The 24,698-nt window shown below is 34.9% G+C and overlaps 2 protein-coding genes across 2 annotated transcripts in view; both read right to left on the reverse strand.

Moving 5' to 3' along the window:
- Fur1 (Furin 1) overlaps positions 1-24,698 on the reverse strand; it is a 710,727-nt gene that overhangs the window by 344,453 nt on the left and 341,576 nt on the right. The window lies entirely within an intron of this gene.
- On the reverse strand, positions 291-6,737 carry alrm (astrocytic leucine-rich repeat molecule). The gene is made up of 2 exons (XM_067791525.1): positions 6,675-6,737; positions 291-6,506 (listed from the first exon to the last, which is right to left on the reverse strand). The coding sequence occupies exon 2, from the start codon at positions 6,449-6,451 to the stop codon at positions 5,054-5,056; it is 1,398 nt and encodes a 465-aa protein (XP_067647626.1). The 5' UTR covers positions 6,452-6,506; positions 6,675-6,737; the 3' UTR covers positions 291-5,053.

Here is a 24,698-nt window from a genome sequence, read left to right on the forward strand (position 1 = left end):
TCGTCGTATTGATTGATTATAAAATGCGATTAAATAAGAACCGTGTGTGAGTTTATTGAATATTACATAAGCGATTAAACGCGATTAACTACGACTTAAATATTCGTGTCTTGATTGATTATTTGTATTTGATTAAATGCGATTAAATACGATTGAAATATTTATTATATTGATTGAGCAATATTTTCTATTATTGAAATCAGCAAAAAGTAAAGTATATTCTTTCACAAAGAATTCGATAATATGCGATTGAATAATCAGTAATTCGATTAATTAATAATACGATTAAATACAATTAAAATATTTATTATATTGATTGAGCAATATTTTCTGTTATTGAAATCATCCAAAAATAAAGTATATTCTTTCACAAAAAATGCGATAAAATGCGGTTAAATAATAAGTTATGCGATTCATTAATAAGGCGACTAATTAACTATTAAATAATCAATAATGCAATTAAAATCATAACGTAAGCCATTAAATATAACACGAGTTTCGATAGCCAAATTGTCAGTTCCTCGCTAATCGATGTTTTTCGATAGCAAATAGATATTTATGCGAGGTGCGGCCAATATAGTATAGCTTGGTTTCTGCTCCGGTTTGAACATAAAAAATCACGTAAAATTTACTTTCTCATGAATAAAATATTGGTTCAATATTCAATGTTTTATTCAGTATGTTCGTTCTCTTTTCGATATCGCCCAAAATTAAATTGCTTCACCTTTGTTTTTCATTTCAGGGGATATTAGCAAATAGTGCACCCCATCACTGATCCACTCGAAATGTTAATGGGCGTTTAAAAGTGAGTTTTCTTCCGGTGACTTTTGGCGGTTTTTACGTCATATAGAAGGGTTTGCTTGTAAGAAAAAAATTCGTATGTTCAACAGAATAAAGCCTCTGTTTGGAGCTTTGAACTTGAATAGTTCCAATTTGATTTGGCTTTGGCTGAAACTCCTTTCGGCTCATTATGGCCGTGAAAATCATTTTTCGGTCGCTTCGCTCTTTGTTGTTTTTAATAAAAGTTTTTCTGTTAAGATAATTTTCTCCTTGAATCCTGGAACACTATCGTAAAGACCTTGATTAGTGTTTTTTCGGTAGATTAACTATTTTTGCGAGCTTTTAGCGCGAATTCCTCTGCGATAGTCCTATTATGTTTTCTTATGTTTCATCACAACACCCACAGCGCGAAAAATTTAGCTTCTTGATTAAGGCGAGGCATCCAAAATGGTTTCTGTTTAAAAATGTTCAAATTGGTTCATGTGAGATAGGTATCTTGGAAAACTTTTTCCAACATTGTGTTGTATTTATCGAATTCTTGATTCATTTTATTTTGTTGACTTTCCAATAGTGTGGATAATTAATGTATAATGTCATTCCATGTCAAATTTGGTTTGGAGACAAACCGGTTACAGCGTTGTGCCATCTTCAGTGTCATTTCTCGTTCGAAGATAGCACAACGCCGAAACCAAATTGTCTCTAAACCGAATTTGATAAGGGATAGCTGAAAATAGTTGCAATAGACAGCAATTATCGAATTTTTCTCAAAGAACACATGAAGCTTTGAAAAAATAGCACAGACCCAAAATTTGAAAAAAGTCCAGACCTAGAACTGAGCTAATGATTTTTGTAAGTTTTTCTGTTTGGTTCTTGTTTTTGTGATATTCTAGTGTAAATGTAGAAAAACTGCAATTATCGGCTGCATTTAAAACGTGACTTTGCCACAAAAACTAATTTTCGTTAAAAATCTACATATACCGTTTTTAAGCACGACCATTTCCTTCCCGATATTCGCTTGCAATACCTTCCGTACACTACGTCCTTGATCTCTGCGAACAAAAGTCAAAATTTGTAGCACACTTTCAGGCAGACTTTATTACATTGGGTTCGGAGTTGTGTAGCAGACGAAGTAGTCGATATTAGTCCTATTAACTTAAATGTTTTGTTTTATTAGTTTAATCTTATTTCGAACACGTACGGTTTGGTAAACTCGCCTATATGCAGTTTCAAAGGGATTAGCGTGCCTAAAAGAAGATCACAAATTTGTGGTAAAATTTTATATGCAGAAAATATCGCAAACCTTATACAGTTTAAAGGACGATATCTCAAATAGCAAAAAGAGCTTTTCAAATGATAAAACTAAATTTTCATGAAAATAGTTACACTTTCAAATTTTATAAATAGTTTTGTAACAAAAAAAAATTGTCGTGAAATAAAAGCTTAGCGAATATCGTAGAAAAACGTGCCTTGGCACTATGAGGTACAAACGTCTCGGAAACCCGAACGAATTTCAAAAATTCGGACAACGACTTCAGTTTCATCGTACCGAAGGTTCTTAGAAAAGATTTGGCCCTTTTTTTGATCTAAAATTTGTCGGCCTGTGTAATTCAAATATTCAGAGTATGCTTTGAGGCATGTAGCCAGATATTTGTTTTCAGCGATATTTAATTTTTTCGAAAATGGAAGCAGCAATCGAAAAATTCGCTATAACAGTTGATTTGTCAAAATATTTCCCAAAAGTGTTTCAATAAAATTTGACGCAAACTTTTATATATGGATTGATATTCCCATACGCTCCAACCTGGGTTTTCAAAATGGCAGCCGAAATCGACTCTGGTGTCGATATCCAATAAAATATAAATTGTTACAAAAAACTTTGTCACTGCTAAAGTAACATCCGAGGTGTATCAAAGGTGAGTGACTTTGTTTTTTTTTTCACTTTATGGAAACACCATTGCATGGATTTTAAATTAATTTTGTGCTGTTATAATATTTAGAAAATGTATGTTGGATTATGCAGCAATACTCCACACATGCACGAAATAGTAATTTGTTCGAAAATAATCACAAAACCGTAAGATCTTTGATCTATTCTTGTGTGATGAACTGATAGTGAACCTTGAAAAAAGTTCGACCATACACGACAAATGCTGAAAAACATTTTTTCTGTTCTAGATGCATCCCCGATTACAAATCACGGTGACGTTAAAGATATAACCACAAACGGCTTTGTTCTTTTGAGTCTTGCTACAGGAAATTGCACTGAATTTTTTAAATTATTTCTTTGTAACGTTGTGAGTGGCACGGATTGTGAAATATTCAAACGACAAAGGCGTTTTCATTTAAGGCGAATTTACCAGCTAGCCAGCAGCTCACAAATATAGAACGAAAAAAAATCACTGTTGCTTCACTGGAAATATTTTGTCACTCTTCTAGCAAAATTTTAAGTTAAAAAGCACGGCGTCGTCACATTTATAGCCAAAAGTAACTCTGTATACACGACAATTAAGCAAAACGTTGACTCTGTTCTGGGAACGTCCGCGATTAAAAATCACGGTGACGTCTAATAGATAACCGTGAATAGATTTATTCCTCTGAGTCACTTAGGTGATTGCACTGAATTTTTTTCGAAATAACCTCTGGTAAAATTTTAAGCATTTAGAAGTACTGCGATGTACCAGTTATAGTCAAATGTGACTTTACAGTCTTGCAATATTTCACTTCAAAATAGCATTAACTTTTTTAATCAGTTTTTAAAATAAATCTTGTCCTTTAAACTAGAACGCTGCTTTTCGAAGAATCGTGTCATCAGAAATATTTGAAACCTCAGCTTTACAGTTTGTAACAAAATGAAATGGGTTTTAAGGAAAGATTTTCCTAAAAGGTCCAAGCCCATTTATGATAATATAAATTTTAGTTTTTAACGTAAACTACCCAAATATGAGCTCCCTACTCGGACACCCCATAAATGAGCGACTTGCGTATTTATGTCAAGAAAAATTTCGCGGTTGTTCCTCAGATATATTGAATAATTTGAAATAGCAGTCTTAGACATTATATAAAAAAAAACTAGGACTTTTTCTGTGAACCACCATCACTTGACTTCAGTTTCTTTAAATATTTAGCTAAATCGAGAGTGAAATACAAACATGCCCAATTCATTCGTATTCCTCGAAGATAGAAGATAAACTTATACGCTTTCAAGCAGTATATTTTTAAACCCTTCTTAGAGCAATATTGCACGAGTAGCATATTAGCTTTCCTATTTCATTTTATCTAATTTTGTAATTGAAGCGTTCCTGCTCGGACGCCCTTCTGTGAGGACAAATTGAACATTTTGTTTCTCTTTATATTTGCAGGTCGTAATTTTTAACCGACTTAGAAATTTTTTTGTAGAAATATTTCGAATTTTAAGAGTACTGAAGAGTCCGATTTTTGAATTTTTGTTTGTTAATATACATTTTGGGTGCGCAAAATTCAAAGAGAAAAATTTTTTGCAAAATTCCTTCTACTGCTGCTATTAATAAATGCTTCCTAACGTAAGTCATGTAAAAATCACGGTGTGGAAATGCCAAAACTAAAATTTATCTAAAAAAATTTAAAGTTCCAAATAAAAAAAAACTTTTTTTCTTAAACATTTTGAAAAATACTTACTTCTTAAACATTTAGAAATCTTTGAAAACCCCGCAAAAACACCCTGCATACATAGCTCGTCGTATTGATTGATTATAAAATGCGATTAAATAAGAACCGTGTGTGAGTTTATTGAATATTACATAAGCGATTAAACGCGATTAACTACGACTTAAATATTCGTGTCTTGATTGATTATTTGTATTTGATTAAATGCGATTAAATACGATTGAAATATTTATTATATTGATTGAGCAATATTTTCTATTATTGAAATCAGCAAAAAGTAAAGTATATTCTTTCACAAAGAATTCGATAATATGCGATTGAATAATCAGTAATTCGATTAATTAATAATACGATTAAATACAATTAAAATATTTATTATATTGATTGAGCAATATTTTCTGTTATTGAAATCATCCAAAAATAAAGTATATTCTTTCACAAAAAATGCGATAAAATGCGGTTAAATAATAAGTTATGCGATTCATTAATAAGGCGATTAAATTAACTATTAAATAATCAATAATGCAATTAAAATCATAACGTAAGCCATTAAATATAACACGAGTTTCGATAGCCAAATTGTCAGTTCCTCGCTAATTAGTTGCACACATTCTCGCTGCATGCGTCGGCGCTACAAGCGCATCTTCAGCTCATCCAGCATGCGATAGACCTTAACGAACTTTTTCTCCACCACTTCCATGAAAGATTTAATATCGTTGCGTACAATAGCCAGCTCCAAAGCGGCCTCTGACAGACCTTCTCCAGAACATTTTTTCGTATTCTTATTGCTTTCATACCAACAAACCACACCATCAACATACTCATCAACGAGTTCGGGTTCCGTAGTATCCTCCATGAATGAGATATCGCGCTTCTTAACAAACGAATTCATCAGAAGCTGAAGAAAATCACAGTTCCAGTTATTTTCTTGGAAGTAGAAATATTGCAATGACTTCAAATTGCTAAAGATCGGAAATTTGAGATTATACAGCGAGTTTGCAGAGATGTCAAGCAACTTGAGATGCGTCTGCTTTTTGAAAACATCCTCCTGTATCTCATTCATGCCAGTGGCGCTCAGATTGAGACGCTGCAAACCGGTGAAGCGACGTAGCGGATTACCTTGTAAAGTGCCCAAGGGATTGTGTGCTACATCAAGGCTAGTCACATTGCCGGCGTGTGGTATATGCGGCAACTCACGTAGGGAATTATTACGTAACTCCAATTCGTAAACATAACCATAGATAGTTAGCTTGCGCATATCACAATTATTCGCCAAAACACTCTCCACCACAGCAAAGTTCAGCGTGAGATCATGCAACTCATTACTGGATAAATCCAACTGCTTGAGATGCGGTTGCAACTTAAGCAACTCTGATTCAAAAACAACAAAACGATTACGCGCCAAATTAAGGCGCGTCAAATTTAGATTACGATCGAAGATGCCACGTGGAAAGGCCGACAAACGATTGCCACCCAAATTGAGATCGATAAGTTTACGTAGCGGTGTGAATGCACCTAGTGGTAATTGTTCAAATTGATTATCAGCTAGCGATAGTTCCTGCAACTCTTTGAGCGCATGAAAGCTCGAATTGTGCAGCGTACGCAGCTGATTGTGATTCAAGTGAAGTGTGTGTAAATTATCAGCGCCTAGAAATATATTTTTCGGTATGTCACGCAGTTTATTGTGACCCAAGAAGAGTGACATCAAATTGCTAGCACCCTCGAATTGCGGTTTCTCAAACACTTCCACCGAACAATTTTCCATGCGCAACACTTGCAAATCGGGAAATGTATCGAACATAAGATGCGGTATTTTAGCGATGCTCGAATTAAGGAAAGTAAGCATTAGTTGTTTAGCTATAGGCATTTGTGATAGTATGACATAATCGTTGCGTCCAATTTCCACGCCCGTACAAATGCCATGATGGCAGTGATCCTGCATCCATACGCGTCGCAATTGCGCAGCATGTCCGCTGTAGTGCGTGTGTAAAACAGCTGTGGCGCAGGCGAGCAAAAATAGGAATTTCATTATATTTGAGTATAATTTTTTTAAAATTTTTATTTCACTGTACACAAATTCAAAACTAAAAAATATCCATAAAAGTCCCTTTTTCAATTTTTTTTTGTTCACTTTGCCACCGCCCTCGAGTACCGTTATATCCGCGCACGCTACTCGAGGGGGTATACGTTTTTATTTTCGGTTGAAAAGTTCTTTTAATTCCTTAATATAATTTTTCAAGCGTTTTACTGACAAATATTTTTAAACGGCAAGCGGTTGCCGTTTGCGCGACTCACACGCGTTGAGGCTACTTTGACAACTAATATTTGAGGTTTCGTGGCATCAGCAACAAGTTGCACCATTGATGTGACAAAATAATGCTCCCAACAAATGAAATGTTCTGTGTAAAAATTAACACAAATTGTTCTCCTAATGTGAGCAAATCAGTTTCTATCATTATTATTCCTATCTCTTTTTTCTAAATTTGTTTGTTTAGGTTTCATTTTGTCAATTTGAATTGAAGAGTAACACCACGCAACAAAAGCTAATATCTACGAAATATAAAATTTTTATAAGGAAGCGGAATATATCTGTGACAATTTGAAAAAACAACCTATTTCAAGTTAGGATAATGGCGATACATAGACCTTTATCTGAAAAGATAGGCACAATTCAATATTGTAACTTCCTATATTTTGTAGCAACCATTTGGCGCTGGGACTATGAGTAAGTAACACAGGGAGATCTGTAACGGATTTCTGTTATGAAGCCAGAATATTAATTTTATCCTAACTCGAATTAGGTTGTTTTTTCAAATTGCCACACATATATTAGCTGTGTGTTTTTACATATATATACATATGCACTTAAACTTTATATGGACTGCTAAGTGTATAACTTTATCTACACTTACGAAATTATTGCGCAGAAAATTAGTAGTGATAAATTTCAGTATGCATTATACTCAGTTGCAACTGAAATATGTCTCTCCAGTTTATCTCTACACCATTTTCCACTTCTATGACCGAAAAGCGTGTGTGTCCACTACTCACGCAACCGATTCAGCTATGGGTTATACACTACGATCAATAGAGGTGCGTGTCCCCGCTATTCAGTACAACCCATTGCAAAGCGTGAGTGTTCAAAAATTGCTACTAGATGGGTCTTAACATTATCTAAGTGATGGTAAGCGTTTTTTTACCCACAAATGTAGATGTACATACGTTAGGGTGGGTCAAATTTATTGTTGAAAAGGCACTTCCAGTTTCTGAATATATGGAAAAATTAATTTCGAGCCTCCCAAATGTTGTTAGAAAATTTTATATCCCAATCTCAATAGCGGCTCTCACAAATAAAGTACTTGTGAAGTTCGATCTGTAAATATGCAGGTGTACGTCTAGAAAACTAATGTTTTAAGGTTAACTTGACCTCGTTCAGGAATGACGTTAAACCACAACGCAGGTAAATTTACCACAAACAAATAATTTCGGATTTTAGAGAAGAGTTTCGTCGGCTTCTTATGGGTAACAATCGAACCGAAAAGCAATTTTTTTATTATCAGCTTATTATCGATAGCGAATTACTATCCTTGAGTTATTGGTTTATTATAGGCTGGTGTCTCGCTGAGTCATCGGCTTCTTATATGTTTCTTATCGGCTGCGTATTACAGTTTTGTCATCGATTTTATATTGAAATTGTACCGATAAAAATTTTGTAACACTTCGAGATAAAATATTGACAGCTTTCCGATAGCATTTCGATTACTTTTTGATAGCGAATCGATATAATATCGATAACTTTTCGATAATAGATTGACAACAAACCGCTTGCTCGTTAATAGCTAAAAGAACATACCTCACAAAATTTAAAGGGACATGCAGGCTGTCAATGCTTAGCATAACGGGAGCTCTGAAAACAACGCTAACGACTGTGCTGTATACGTTCTGCCCATTCCATATATAGACTTGACAGCTAAGAACATAGCACTAACAAATGTAATTATACTTAATACCTCAGGGCCGCTTGAGCGCAGACCGTAGTATAGCGTTACCGAACATTGATTCCGTAACCTTGTTTGCGTGGGGCTCTTAGAGCCACAATAGAGGTTGGCACAAGGGCACAACGGATAATGTGTATGGTATACTGTGCTGATCCGGAAATAAACAGATCCTACAAGCTGGCAGATAAATGAATACTGGAAGAAAATAGCTTAAACTGGAGCCGCATCAATTGACAGCCAATCAGCAATTGAGGCAATAATTTCGTACAGCACAACATCCAAAAGTATGTGTGTAAGCAGAACCCTAAAAAATTTGGGATAAGGAGAAATAGCGTCTAAATTTATTATGTCCCTGGGCGAATGAAAATAAATGATATTGAAGAAGCGGATGACTTTGATAAAAAGGGCGCATCTCTCAAAGCTTTAACCCTACTCGTCCCAATCAGTTTGGGTGAGATAAACGGCGGGATAGTTGCACAGGATCGACCATGTAGAAAAGGTTTGGAACCAATACCGGGGCACAAAGTAATGACCTTCATTTGCAGGTCTTGGGATCTTACACTAAAAATGTTACTATTTTCACTAAACAGAGAGGACTATAGGTTTTGATGGGTATTCTGACCAGACACTGCCTTCACATGCTTTAATTTTGGCATTTTAATTGGACCTCGTCAGCGATAGCAGATACAGAAAGTGCGGTATGCTGGAGGAAACGATCAAGTCCGAACTGTGCTCATGTCCCGCGCCCGCCAGGGTATGGCTTCAGTCATTATAAGTCACACAGGTAGCAGATCTAGAAGCATCATGCTACGGTCTTAGGAAGAGTGTTTTATAATAAAGGTCCTGGTATTTTATTGAGTTTTTTTCGTTTTGCCGCTTAGTAAACTTCTGGTAACTCTATGGACACCTTCAGTCTATGTGAGTTCCTCACCGACAAGTTCAACCTTACCTAACCTGTTCTTATCCATATTCACTTAATTTTCTTTCTTTATTTACCTTTTTCATTTCTTTTTCTTTATTTTCTGTCTTTGTTGATCTGATTAGGAATTTTTGATCCCTCAGTATCTCTTTTTTGGCATCTAACTGTGCTCATAGCGCCTGAAAATGTAGCGACGTGTAACCCGCTGATGTCCCCCATACCGAAGGGAAAGTTGTTTACACGTCTAAAAGTGGAATTTATGTTGCCCGGTGTTGCAAAGATATTACAATAGGCAGACTAAAAGATAAACTTAAAATCTGTGCAGCATTGTATTTGATTTGTCGGTTTAGTGTTTTTTAATCTGATACTTGCGTACATCAGGGTGTATTAAAATGTAGCCTACTCTCATGGGACTGAGTAGTTACTTGTTTGTCAGTTCAAAAATGGGAGTCATAAATATTCTGCGCCCTGTATAACAGCTAAGTTAGTTTTGAAACGGTTTTATTTAGCTTGAGTTGACAGGCAGGCCGTTGTGGACGAATCTTGTAATTGAAATTTAAGAAACTTCCCGATAAGCTACAAGCTTGAAACTTGGAATATAGTTCAGAACCCGATGACAATGCAATAATAAGAAAAAAAATCGCCGCTAGGTGGCGCAAGGATCGAGATATTCGCAAAATTCGCATTTGTGGTCCGATTTGGCTCATATTTGGAACACATAATACATGCAAGAATAGAAATCGACCTTGAAAAAAAAACGCAGCTAGGTGGCGCATGGATCGAGATATTCGCAAAATTCGCATTTGTGGTCCGATTTGGGTCATATATGGAACACATAATACATGCAAGAATAGAATCGCCGCTAGGTGGCGCATGGATCGAGATATTCACAAAAATCGTATTTGTGGTCCGCCTTGGCTCATGCTTGGAACACATAATACATACAAGAATAGAAAGCGACCTATCAAAGAAAATCGCCGCTAGGTGGCGCAAGGATCGGGGTATTCACAAAAATCGTATTTGTGGTCCGATTTGATTTGGTCCATATTTGGAACACATAATACATACATGAATAGAAAGCGACCTATGATGCCCGATTTGGCTCATATTTGGAACAAATATTGCATACAGTCCAGTAGAAGTGACATCAAAATATTTTGGAGTTGGAGGAGGGACAAGCATACGTGGCGCAGAGTCGAGTAAAGTCTTTGGAAGGATTATGTATTGAGGACTTAGGTTGTAACAAATTGTCAGGAAAGAGTCCTTGTAATAATGAGTCACTAAATGAACTAAATAGAATGAGAAATAATAGGCAATTAAATAAAGACTAAAAACTTGAAAATAAAATAATTAAAAAAAAATTTTTAAGTTAAACGGTTTTATTGAAAACAATACTTACATGAAATAATAATAATACGAAAAGCTAGAAAATAATTAGGTAGGTCCTAGGTACTAGTCATCACACTTCTTATCAATCTAGGGCGTTGATCAGACAATTAAATAAAAACGTTGGACGCGTCACCATTGCTACCATTATAAAGGAAAAAGAAATTCAACTTTAGCCAAACCAATAATTTTACGCATTTCCAATCTTCAAACTCGAGGTATTGTAACCTGAAGCCTAAATCTAAGTTTTTTCTTTATTGATACGCTCTAATGTATGCATACGTATTTGTATGTCACTTTTATTTTATTACAACTAGAAGGTCTGAGTCAGAGTCTAGTGAAAACATATAATAGTCAAGTGAGTGTTTAGAATTTATACTTCTTGTTGTTGTTGCTAGTCGCTCGGTTAGTTTGAGTTCCGCTTCCAATTAAGTATCCGCTGCGGGTTTCGTTTAATTCAATTGTGGTCGGGCATTTACATTTTAGAATATTACAACATCGCATAGAGAGCATCAAAAGCAAATGAAAAGATGAAATGAAAACAAAATAAACATAAATTTTAGTTAAGTGCATTGATTGTCACATTTTTTAAATAAAACGTTTTTAATATGTATTTAATAAGCTAGACAGTTTTTTGCTTATTGAAGTTGGAGAAAAATTGCAAAAATTGCACACGGCCGAAGCATTGCTAAAAGGTACTGCTAAAAAATCGAATGTTACTTATCAAGTTCTGTTGAACGCGCCTGAAAATATTCCACACAATTTGGATTAAAAACGGATAGTATACACATGTACCTAAATGTGTATAAAAGGAATGCAACACAAAAGGCAATACTAAGATATCAATTACAAAGGGTTCAGCGGGACTTTCATATGGCTGAGTGGACAAAGGCATCTTCGTTCACAGTAGTATGAGGAAAGATTGTTGGAGATTTCGAGTTCAAAACACAGCTTCCGAAAAGCCAGCTGATGAAGAAGTGATACTCATAAATATGTCCTAATAACCATCGCCGTGTGCAAATTTAAAAATTATTTGTAAAAATTTTGGGAAGTTTTTGTAAGGAGAAAATATTTTGCTAGAAGTAATTTTGTAGTACACAGTATTTTACATTGTTTTTCAAGAAAGGAAAGTACGAAAGAATTTTTGGAGTCTGTATGAAATGGCTTTTGGGTATACCCTGCAGACTATTCATTGGGAAAATTACAATTAAAAACTCTCAAAAAAAAAAAAAAAAAATAAAGAAAAAAATAAAAAAAAAAAAAAATACAAGAAAAGTCAAATTCCAAGAAAAAAAAAAAAAACAGACATCGCCCTTTGAATATGCAACTATTTACTGATGGTATTTTACTATTCTGATATATCAAACTTACTTTCGGAATTGTAAAACATACCGACATTTCAAATGAACTGTGGTCATCTAATTACTTTTCTTAGTAAATTTATTAAAAGACGCCTGAAATTTTTGACATTAGCTTTTGGTAAATGTAAATGGCCCAAATGTTTTAATTAACATCACGTGTTTCACAAAACATGAACAAGGCAGATTAAATCTAAATCCAAAAAGCTAATTTAACCGTCCTGTGCATAGATGGGTACCCGGGTACCTTTTGCATATTCAAAAGCCACTTTTAAATAATCTACAAATAGAAACGAGTTAAAATTTTGTGGCATCGTATGGGAATAAGGGAGAGACAATTATTTCAAATATAATTTCATAAAGATGATTTTTTTAATAAATTAGTTTTTTATTACTAGTTCTCATAGCTGGGATACGCAGGTACCACTCGTAGTTCTCACGTTTTTACGTAATCTACAAATAGAAACAAGTTAAAATTTTGTGGCATCCTATGGGAATAAGTTTTCTACAAAAAGCAAGACAATTTTTTCAAATATACTTTCATAAAGATGGTTTTTTAATAAATTAGTTTTTTATTGATGTTGTTTTTATTTTTATTTTTGGTTTTTTAATACTAAAATTAGTTTTTTATTACTAGTTCTCATGGCTGGGATACCCAGGTACCACTAGTAGTTCTCACGTATGAACTGCCTTGTGGTACCGGTGTACCCAGCCATGCGAACTAAGAAGAAAAATTATTCATGAACAGGACGGTTAAACAAATTTTGTTACTTTTCATTTTTCCTACAAATTGGTGCGAACGGCAGCTGCAAAGCAAATGGATTTTCACTGAGAAGTTTTTCTTGGCATAAACATACGCAGACTGTTTGCCAAATCAATCCGAGGGGCGACCCCACTTAAGCATATATGACACTACTTTATTTTTGCTTAGATTCCAAGCTAAAAAAACTGACGAAACTCTATCGAAACTTCAAAACACAAAAACAATTTCTATCATGAAAAAGCGAGACCACTATTCCCCCAAAATTAGTGAGTTTTACATGTTTTTGTTTATATTTTACATTTTATTTTTACATTAACACTTTTAACAATAAAAACAATGCAAGTATTACGCGAAAATTATTTCGGTCTCTAATGGTTCACTTTTTTCACAAGAAAGTTGATTTTAATTGTGTTTTTATGCACCAAATTTTCAAACTAAAAACAAACTTTTCATGTGTCAGAAAAAAATAAAGAAAAAACGGCCGAATGTCAAAAAAACCTATCGAAATACTAACTGGCTCGTTTGTTTTTAATGAACTATATTGTATTTTCCTTGTATTTCGTTAGTTTTTTTCAAATATAGTTTACACACTTACACCAGTACTGAAGCCGTATTAGGAGGGAGTGCGACAAAAAATTGAAGATAACATACAAGAAAAAATACACGAAAATAAAGTAGTGTCATATAGGTATTAGAAATCTTAGAAATTTGAATAAAGGCGATGTGACCCTATAAAAAAAATTTGACAAAACTTAATAAAAATAAAATAAAATAAAAAAATAAAACAAACTGAAACATAATAAAATATGAATGAAAAGAAAAGAAAAGTAATGAAAAGGAAAGGAAAGGAAAAGGAAAGGAGAGGAAAGGAAAGGAAAGGAAAGGAAAGGAAAGGAAAGGAAAGGAAAGGAAAGGAAAGGAAAGGAAAGGAAGGGAAAGGAAAGGAAAGGAAAGGAACGGAAAAGAAATGAATGGAAAGGAAGGGAAAGAAGGGAAAGAAGGGAAAGGAAGGGAAAGGAAAGGAAAGGAAAGGAAAGGAAAGGAAAGGAATGGAACTGAAAGGAAGCAAAATGAATGGAAAGGAAATGAAAGGAAAGGAAAGGCAGAGAAAGGAAGGAAAGAAAAGGAAGCCAAAGGAAGGGAAGACAATATTATGTTGTAGTATTAGGGTGGCCACAAGAAATCAATTTTATATTTTCCGCTGGGGTACCCACATAAAATATGCCAATAGATTAGAAAATGATACATACGAGGTTCCAGGGCAATCCGATAATATTAACATGTGCCTCATTGAGGTCAAAGTTGGGAAAACAGCGATTTTTCAGAAAAAATTTTTTGTGTTTCGTCAGTAAGAGTGAAACCATTTATGCCAGGAACTTGACTCGTACACCATTCGATAGGTAATTTTATTTGTATTGCTTTTGGTCATAATAATATCTTTATAGAACGGTTGTTTTTAGCAGTATTTAGCATTTATCAGATCAGGTCATAGTGGATATCCCTAATTTTTAATTTCCATGCAAACGTCTATGGACATTACAATATTCAGTGGTATACGAGTCAAGTTCCTGGCATAAATGGTTTCACTTTTACATATAGAACAAAAATTAAAATTCACCATATATCTTGTAACCACCCTATTGTAGTATTGTTGTATGTGGTATATTTAGTACCCTTTTCAGCGATTGCATTTCAACCACTGGGCGAACTCGGACCATACTTATATCTCTCAATTGACATGTTTCACGCCGCATAAACAACAAAGCAAGCCGCTCACTGGACTGTTCTGTTTCATTATTCACTGAGCGACAAACAGTTGAAGGAAATAATTATTAAAGTAGAAAACAAAAAAGGGGATATAAAAATTAAAACGCTTAAGTTTGAGCAAGACACATCATTTCCGTATGAACTACCAATGACGGTACCACTGATAAAACCTAGGGACTGCTACGTACTAAATCAGGCGCTTAGGTGAATGGTGATGTTGTTTAAAACTGTGAATGAGTGAAAGATTCTATGAAAAAATATCACCAAATAAACGGATGTCAAGCATTGCAAATATATATAAGGAGGGGATTGATAACACAGCAAAATGTCAATGAGTGATGGCACATGTCGTTATATATGTATGCGTGTATGTTAGTTTATACATATATATATATATACGAATGAATAAACATTTTTACAAATAAAGCAACACAAAATTTTATATTTATCTGCATATGCAGCAAAGTGTAGGTGTGTGCTTTAAAGTGTGTATGAATGATTGTTGAATGCTTGGCAATTACCACCACTGGTGACGCAGTTGATTGCTCGATCCAACACAATTCCGCCGGATGAGAATGAAAACATAAATCTAACAGCGTCGTTTGTATCGTTTTATCTATAACGTTGTACCTTGCAACTCATACATACACATACATACCAATAGGTAGTTCACGGTGTCATTTAAATTTGCAGATTTATGTTTTACGTTTCACATTTTTATTTATTTCTATTTTTTTATTTGTTTAATTAAACAAAAGGGTTATATGGTATTGCTCGCTTAAGCTGCGTGAAATTTATTGTGGCAGCGTTTCGCAAAAAAGTCGGTACATTTCCTACTTTAAAACCCATTTTTTCATAATTTATAGCTGATTGTAAATAAATCGAGATTATATTACAAACCGCGACGGAGAGTAATAAAATTTGTGAGCTTTTCTAGTGCGATATGTTGATTAGCATTTTAATTGGTTCATGGATTTCGTTTCCGCTGTGGTTTGGTTATTTTAGCATATTTTTGTGAGGCTACGTGATTCTTTGATGAATTTGCAATAAGCATTACTATTAATTTAAAACACTTATTTCGACCAAAGTATTCTCCTTACTCGAAAATTGGTCGACAGTAGCCATACTTAAGCGGCAAGCGCCATGATGAAACATAAGTCTTGCTAGGGAAACGAGAAATAATTCAACCAGATTTTAGAATTAACTACTTTGAGCACTTTTTAATCTTCAGAAAATACTTAAACTAGCTCGAAAAAAGGTTATATATTTTTTGGCGAGTTACCAAAACGAAATTATTTCTCTAATATCTTTAACTGGCGCCAGAGAAGGGAATAACCTGGATAAAATACAAAGGCAACCTAATAGTTTGATTTTGATAGCAACAAACAGAACAATTACTTCATTTTAGTTTTCTACTACAAACTGTACATGCTTAGCTCCATCCAGATCTACGATAGTTAAGCTTACAAACCCTTAACGGTTACATTGTTATTCCAAAAATTCTGTAAGATAGTAAATTTCGACTGATTTTAGTGAACTGACCGAACTCTTTTGAGGTTTATGGGAAAAATTATCTAACCGAAACTATTTTTCTAATATCAAACGATTCGCGTGCGTTAAGTGGCGCCCGAGCAGGACTCACATAGATGAATTAAATTTCATATTTGAATTAAATGAAATTACTTATTTTTAAACAAAAGAATCAAAACCCTCTAGTTTATTCTAGTTTTAAATTTCGACCTGTACAGTGATTTACTGGCAGTTAAGCTTGAGAGTCCCCAAAATATATATGAAATGCGAAAAAACAGTGTAAAATAAAAAACTACTAACTTCTTTTAACCGCTTTGATGATTTGTTTAATATTTGGGCATGTAACCCCAACAAGATGTTTTTTTTAAATATCAATAAGCTCATGTTTTTAAACTGTCGCCCGAGCAGGGACTCACATAGATACGATACAAAAGCATTTTATCAACATAATGTTGAAAGCAAAAACAGAGCGAGCTACTTAATTATAGCTTTCTATTCCGATGACAGTTAAGCTTGCATATCACCAAAATTTACAATGAACTGCCATCAACCGTGTAAAATCGAAAGTTGGTGACTGCAATAGCGTTACCGAAATGTTGTGGTTCGAGCGAAACCTGACCCAAACGGAATTGTTTATTTAGTATCCAAAGACTCACTGGCGTCCGAGCAGGAACTCACATATATAAAATACAAAAGCGCTGATCTACTTATATTTAAAAACAGAATAAAATACCTAATTTTATTTTCCTATTTCAAACTGTAAATAGATTTACTGACTCCGAATCTATTACATTTAAGTTAACAAATTGCCGAAATTTACACTAAAATGCAGAACCCGTGAAAAACCGAAAGTTGGAGATATCTTTTGGCGAAATTGTTTATATTTGGGCACGCCACACCAACGAAATGTTTTTATTATCAAAGGACTTATTTTGTTATTGGCGCCCGAGCAGGAACTAATATGGATACATTTCAAAAGTTAAGCTAATCTAACTACGTTAAAAAAAAACGAACTAATAAATTCTAATTTTATATTCCAAAATGTACAGAGCTTTGGCGTGCTGAATCCAAATCCTTGATGTTTGAGCTTTAGAATATCTAAAATTTCCAATATAATACGAAAAACCATATAAAATCGAAAAATTTTCATAAAAGCAGTCGCTTTATCGGAATCATGTACTGCGAGCTAATTGAGCGTTAATATCTGAATTGGTACGTCAAAATGTATTTCCAATCAAAGAACGATAGTAAGTTTACGCGTACACTATCTTTATCATTAAAAAAGAAATTTCTTCGAACAACACAACAGGTGATACACTCAAAATAAAAACAAAAGTTCAGCTGCATATTATATAACTGCAACGAACGTGACATTCCAGCAAGAAGGGAAAACGGAAATGTATCCAAGGTATGTATGCCGTTACCCCATCTTAAATAGAGGTATGCGCATTCAATTCAGCACACGTGTTGCATACGTGGTAGTTCCCTCTACTCGTGTGGTCACAGAAAGCAAAAAATCAAAGTTGTATGCAAATTGTGTTGCAAAGAAAATACTCAATCCTTTCAGACGCATTTACAGCAGTGAACGGAAAAAAAGCAGTGGCATTCTTAAAGAAACTTTGGGTAGTAAAAACCTCTATAATTTTTTTAACTATGCAAAACTATTTCAAAAACGTTTTCGGAAAAAATGGGAAACTCGAGAAAATTTTACGAAACTTTTAAAACTTTTATGTGGATTTTTATAAAATTTTCTAGAGTTTCCTAATTTTTTCGAAAATGTTTTTGAGATTGGTTTCCATTATTTCAGTTACAAAATTTATAGAAAATTTTTTATTGATTCGGCTACCAAAGTTTACTCTAATTTCCTAATTTTTTTCCAAAATTGTTTTGAGATTGGTTTTCATGTTTTCGGTTACAAAATTTGTAGAAAATTTTTGATTGATTCGGCTACAAAAGTTTACTCTTATTTACAATTTTTTCGAAAATTGTTTTGAGATTGTTTTTCATCTTTCCGGTTACAAAATTTATAGTTATATGGTTTTTTCATAAAATATCGAAAAAAAAACACCTTATTGGCGAAATTTGAAAAAAATTGTTATGGCTATTTTCTCACTCGCTGCTGTAAGTATAGATAAGATAAAGAAATGGTAAGAATCAGCGCAACAATTTTACATTTTTATGATATATGCAACAGTTGCATTTAATAGCACTGGTGCTGTGGTGCTGATGAAATAAGCAATACACATTAAAGCGAAACTTATTTGCATTTACAATTTCCATGTCTCAAGGTTTTCTCGTTCTCTTGATACTCGCACAATACACTTCTCAATTATTGAAGGTTTTAGCTGTTGCATCAAAAGATGAGTTGAGCAGTTTGACGATAACGAGATCAATTGAAACCACTAAGCTAGATCACAGCCTCCTTCATCGTTTTCTACCAACTTAATGAAGTACTCCAAATTCCCTGACTTTCGATAATTTTTAAGCTGAAAGTTTCTCATAAATCCTAACACCTTCAAATTTTCTTCTTATTGTAGAGATAAGAAGACTATCCGAGGGTTTTGGGTAGTTTTATTGATGTTGATGGTATTTTGCCGAATACAGATCCGGTAAGTTTCAGAAAATAGCACCATTAAGATACTAGCCCGAACATATCCCCAACGATGTTCTACATTCAAATAATTCTTCGAATAATTTCCTAAACACCGGTTAACTTTTTTTCTTTGCAAGTTTATTTTTCGGCCGTCTGATTCGGGTGAATGTGGTTGTAAACACTTTTTTATGCATTAGTACAGCATGCTATTTTCACATTGGCATAACCCAAAAATTATCTATCTAGGTTGGATGCTAATATGTTGTAATAGTGGGGTCCATGCTCGGACACCATTTTGAGAACCGGAGTTCGTGAGGGAAAGCCGAAATTCCGGCTTGTTTTCTTAATAGTATTAGAATTACTCAGCTAAACTCTTGTGATAAAAAATGTGTGTTCTGCTCGGGCGCCAATCATATCCCCCACACCTCCACTGAACCTTAGTCATCGCAGTTGATACCTTAGGTTGGATGGAGCTTTAAATGGAGAGTGACAATTCAGAAATTTGGTTTGGCTTTTTGAAGTAAGAACGGGATAACGAGACCTTATTCCATACATGAATGGTGCTGCGCAATAATATTTTCCCTCTCCCAATAACCGTCGTATAAGATATGTAACATTTAGAGAGAGATGTACATAAGCGATATTTTCAATAAATGTCGAATAAATAATAGATTGGTAATCCCCACTTAAAGCTTCACGTTTCTTGTTGTCTACATGAGATAGCTATGATGATGAATCTCCTATCTGAACAATCGGTTATATGGGATATATACTACATACACGACCGATCGATTCCATATACGTAAGCATTTGGTGAAACTTGTAAAAATGGGACAAAAAGCTTTTCATCTGAACAATCGTTGTGTAGGATAGATGCTATATATACGACCGACATCCACGATTTCTTGAGACAACAATATGTACCACATATGAAAGAATCTGGTGAAATTTGAGCCTCTATCTGATAAATTGAGGAAGATATATTTAAAAACCTATTTTCTGAAAAATCGGTTCTATGACGTATCTGTGCTACAGTGCTCCATTCCGGTCGGTTCCAAAAAATGCCTAATCGGACACCAAAATATACCCGCTCACCAATTTTCAAGAAGATGTCTCAAAACTTTATGAATTAGCTTGCCTTCAATGTACCTGATACCTAATTGGGTTTCTTTCGTTTGATCGCCAACCAAAGTTTGGTGCCATTATGGACACATTCAGCCTATGTGAGGTTTTTATTGACCGGCCAGTTAAAATGTTGCGTTCAAACAGGCAAACGGACAATGACTAAGACAACTCAGATCTCCATCTAGTTTTTTTTGTATACTTTTTGGTGGGTCCCTTTTCTTACAAATTTCATTTCTCTCATTTTAATTTTCATGAAAGATACAAACATTTGGGTGCCTGCTCGGGCGCCAGTTAAAGATGAACTTGCCTGCGAGGTATTTGGACTTTTATTTATTGCACTATGTATGTATCTGCGTAAAGCTCATTCAGCTCCATATTTAGCTCTCGTTGATACACATCATCATCAGACATCACGCAGAGGACCATACATCTACTGATGGGTCTCTACCAAGGGCCCTCTTATCTTCGATATGTCTTCGACGGAACATAGATACGAATTTTCCTAAAAATCTGCACCATTTAGTGGAGCTTTTTTGTTTTGTGCAGCGTTGCAGTCTCAGTCTCAGGCAAACGGAAAGCGACACAAAAAAGATCAATAGATTCCCCAAGCAAGAAAACGTAGAAAGAAAAACCAGTTAAGCAGTTTACAAAATTTTGTCAATAAGAATTGTATTTTAGCTTAGAACAAAAAATAATTCCACACATCTATTAAATTTGAATAACTTATTTTTTTCTTAATAATTTCCTTCCTTAACATTTCTTATCAAAAACATATTTCGATTTACAAAGAATTCGACATAAATTTATTTGCATATTTACGTAGGCATTACACACAGTTGAATGGCATCTTTACGTACTTGGAAAATATATTTTTCATTATGGAAATTGAAAATTATACATTTTACATTTCCTTTTTCCGCATAGATTAAACAAAAATGATAATGACAGTAACATTTGAAGACACCATAAAGTAGACATTCAGCTGAAGCAATGACATATCCACAAACATTCATACTTACAATGAACGTAGTCAAAAAAGCCCAAATAAGAATACGAGTTGTCATTTCAGCAAAATCTAAATGCAAATCTTTTTTAACATATCTAGGAATATTATCTCACTTGACTTCTTGCATGTGACTTTTCAAATAACAAGGAAAATGCAGATGATGATCCACGTGACGACTCACTGCCGCAGACATTAACTTATGTAATGTAGAGTGCATGAGCTTATATCAACCGCAATGTTGAAGGGGGAGTAGTGTAAGTGAAATTAAAATTGAAATTGGGTTGACATTCGTGCTCGCTTAACAGATTTTTGGGACATCGAAAATGACTTGGATTAAGATTTTGATCTTTGTGTCGAAAAAAGATGTCGCGTTATTATATTATTTACATAAAATTAAAGGTCTTGTGCTATTTTTTGCCATTATGGAATTTTAAGTTTGTTTAGGTTGAAAGGGGGGTACGGACACTTCCCCCAATTCCACTCGGATACATTTTTGTGCATTGTGAATGCCTTCAGTCAATGCAATGAGACGACACATTCGTCAAACCAGATTACTTCCAAGTAGTCTTCAACGAAACAATTATTTTCTGTGATGAGCTTAAGTAGGAGCGAAAGATTCACCAATCATCTCTCAGACTTTCGACAAACCGTGCACCTATAACCCTAAGTAGGTTTGTCTGCAGTCTTGGACATTGGCAGAGAAAGTAATGCCTTGAATCCTCTTCATGCTGAAAGCTTCTCTAGAGGCGGCTTGTTGGTATGCACAACAGTCGGATCATCGTTGCAATAGCGTAGTGACCAGTAATTACAATCGCAGCTACTCTCACAGCATATTTTTTCCGTTTGAGAAGGAAGCTAGTAGTTTCTTTCCTCTACAAACATGGCCATAAAGACCTTATAATCCGTATGGAGCTGTCAGCCTTGCTTATGCTCATTTCAGAGAATTTCCCGACCATCTCATCTGCAAATTCATTACTCCAAAGATCGCTGTGCCCAGGAACAAAATAAAGGGAGATATTGAGATGCACTTTGGACGTCAGTGAGACTCGACACCAAGGGGCGAGACCCGACTTTATCAGGTTAGATTCTAATGCCGCAAAAGAAAGAACCTCTGTGTAGCACGACATGGATTATTGTAATTTTTTACTAAGAAGTATTTTTTAAAGTCAATATGAAAAAAATTTACTAAAATTAAAATGAAATCATAACTTTTAAAGTTGCTATAATAAAATTTTTTTTGTTTAGTTATTTTCGTTCAGCTTTGCCGGTTTCGATCCATTTTTTATCCAACGGAGAAATTGGCTTTCATTTATATATTGATTTCCGTTGATCAGCCACGGTTTCGATTTGGAGCTTTGGGCCATTTGCAGTATTAATCTCATACGAGGTTGCGGTTCACGTTCAGGTCTTACTTTGGACCTGGTGAGAGTTTCATTTATGGCTCTGATTCCAGACTCGGTCTGATTTCAGTTCCGGTTATGATAATGGCTTCGTTTTCAGATTCAGATCGAGATTTGTCTCTAGTTTCGGTTTGCTTTGGTTCAGATCCCTGTTAGGGATTAGCAATCGGTTTCGCTTTTGATTAAGGATTGCTGCAATTGCGGTTTCGATTTCAGCTCCGGCATTCAGCTTCTGGTTGCTGTCCTGCTTTCGGTCCGGTTTTGACTCTGCCGTTGCTATCACAGATTTGATCGATTTGGGTTCCGGATTTGGCTTCGCCTGTGATGTTTGGGTTTTGGTGACGGATTCGATTCCGATTTTGTCTGCGCCGTTATTGTACCTGTTGCGGTCCCAGTTTCTGTCCAATTTAGACTTGGTTTCGGTTATCATGTAGCTCCTCGTTGCTGTTTTCGATGCGGACCAAGATTCGGTAGCGTTTCAAATTCAGTTTCGGTTTATGATTTGGTTTCTCTTTCAGTTTTGCCTTTTTTTCTTCAGTTTCGGTTTCTCTTAGTTCAGATTTTGCCTTATTTTGATTCTGGTTTCGATAACCGAGGCATCGTGATGATCATTCACAGTGATAGCTAATAGATCTTCTACAACTAGCGCTTAAAGGTGAGCCAAGAATCACAGATAATCATTTATGTGGAAAAATCTACTGGCTGCGTCCCACTCCTCTCGAGGCTTTAATGCCCTCAAATATTTTTTAATCGTTATAACCCCAACCATTTGGGTTAAATTATTGATATTGACTATGACTATCCCCCACCCACTGGAAAATTGTTTTTCTAAATCCCCATGACTCTCACATCATTTAACTAATTTCTGATATCTAGGTCACCTAGATTAAGATCTATTGAGTTGTGGAATAGTGAGCAGTATCACACCTTTCGCTCTATTTACTCCCACCCCCTCCTCCTAAGTAGAATCATTTTTATACTTCGTTGTAATTCTGAGTCTATTTGATTATATATGTAGGTCAAGATGAAAATAATTTTACGAAAAAGAGCGAACGCTCCTCCTAGTACCCTTTTCCCAATCGTTTAAGCTCTAAGTCCTTTTGACCATCTTTTTTATTTATTTGGTGCCGCCACCTTTGTGTGGTGGTAGCATACTCCGCCTACCACACTGAGGGTTCTGGCTTCAACTCCCGGACAAAGTAACATCAAAAAGTTAGAAAAAAATATTTCAATTAGAAAAAAGTTTTCTAATCGGCATCGCCTCGCGTAAGTGATTTGGCAAACATTCGAGTATATTTCTACCATTAAAAGCTTATCAGTGAAAATTCACTTGCCTTGCAGATGCTGTTCGGAGTCAGCATAGAACATGTAGGTCTCGACGCGAATTGGAGAGAAGCTCGGCTAGGATCGCCTCGGATGTAAATCGCGCCAAAAATGTATCACATATTTGATATGTAGTTCATTTAGATCGAGGTCTAAGCTATTATGACAAAATGGGGCAAGGTTTTCGAAGTAGCTACAGGACTACTTCGGTATCAGTTTATGACTATCATATGGGCACTGCCTCGGGATCATTTCGGAACCATTTCGACACTATATCCACATAATTTCCGGATTTTTTCCCATATTTTTTGGCACTGCTAGTATTCATAATTTCTCGATTGCTTCTGTGCGGTTTCAAGATAGTTTCGAAGTAATTTGGAAACCATTTAAGATTAAGTGTGGCTCTTTTTGGACCGCTTTGCCATTGTTTTCAGGATCATTTTGGGAACTATATTTTTGGATAATTTCGGAACTGTTTTCAGTATAATTTAGTGACCATTAAGGGTTCATTTCGGTGTCGTTTTCGCTGGACTATTTTGATTACTAAGTGTAATATCACCCTATTTCGGCTGCCGTTTCGAAAACACCCTATCTCAGAAAACGTTGAAATACACCCTAATTCAGAATTTGTTTCAGAAATACCCTATCTCAGAAGTCGGCCGAAGAACGCCATATCTCAGAATTTGCGGAACAATTCGGGATAAATTTGCGCTCGTTTCGGGGCTTCCTTCGTATATCGAGACCCTTTCATTTCATATTTCCGAATTCTTTCGGGGCCACTGGGTATAAATTAGATCCTATGGGCCGGCATAACGCTTACATTGTTTAACATAAAATATTTGTAATATTTTCAACGCCTGCAAATTTTCCCAAGCATAATAGGCATATTTCGGATGGATGTGTGCGTGTATGTAACGGCAAATTTGTGGACTTATGTACTCGATTATATGTAATTGCCATCATAATCATCAAAAGAACGAGAAAAGGAAATTGCTTAAATTACCAACAAAAATTAACAGCCATAAACACTGCTAACTCACATATATTTTTAACAACTCTAAAACCAAAGAGGCTGCGACTGATTTAATGTAAAATTTTTAACAACGCA

The sequence above is a fragment of the Eurosta solidaginis genome, chromosome 1 (genome assembly GCF_040869045.1).
Source record: "Eurosta solidaginis isolate ZX-2024a chromosome 1, ASM4086904v1, whole genome shotgun sequence".
Lineage (NCBI taxonomy): Eukaryota > Metazoa > Arthropoda > Insecta > Diptera > Tephritidae > Eurosta > Eurosta solidaginis.

Excerpts from the sequence above, each read along its gene's own strand:
- alrm (XM_067791525.1), bottom strand. The coding sequence starts at position 6,451 with ATGAAATTCCTATTTTTGCTCGCCTGCGCCACAGCTGTTTTACACACG.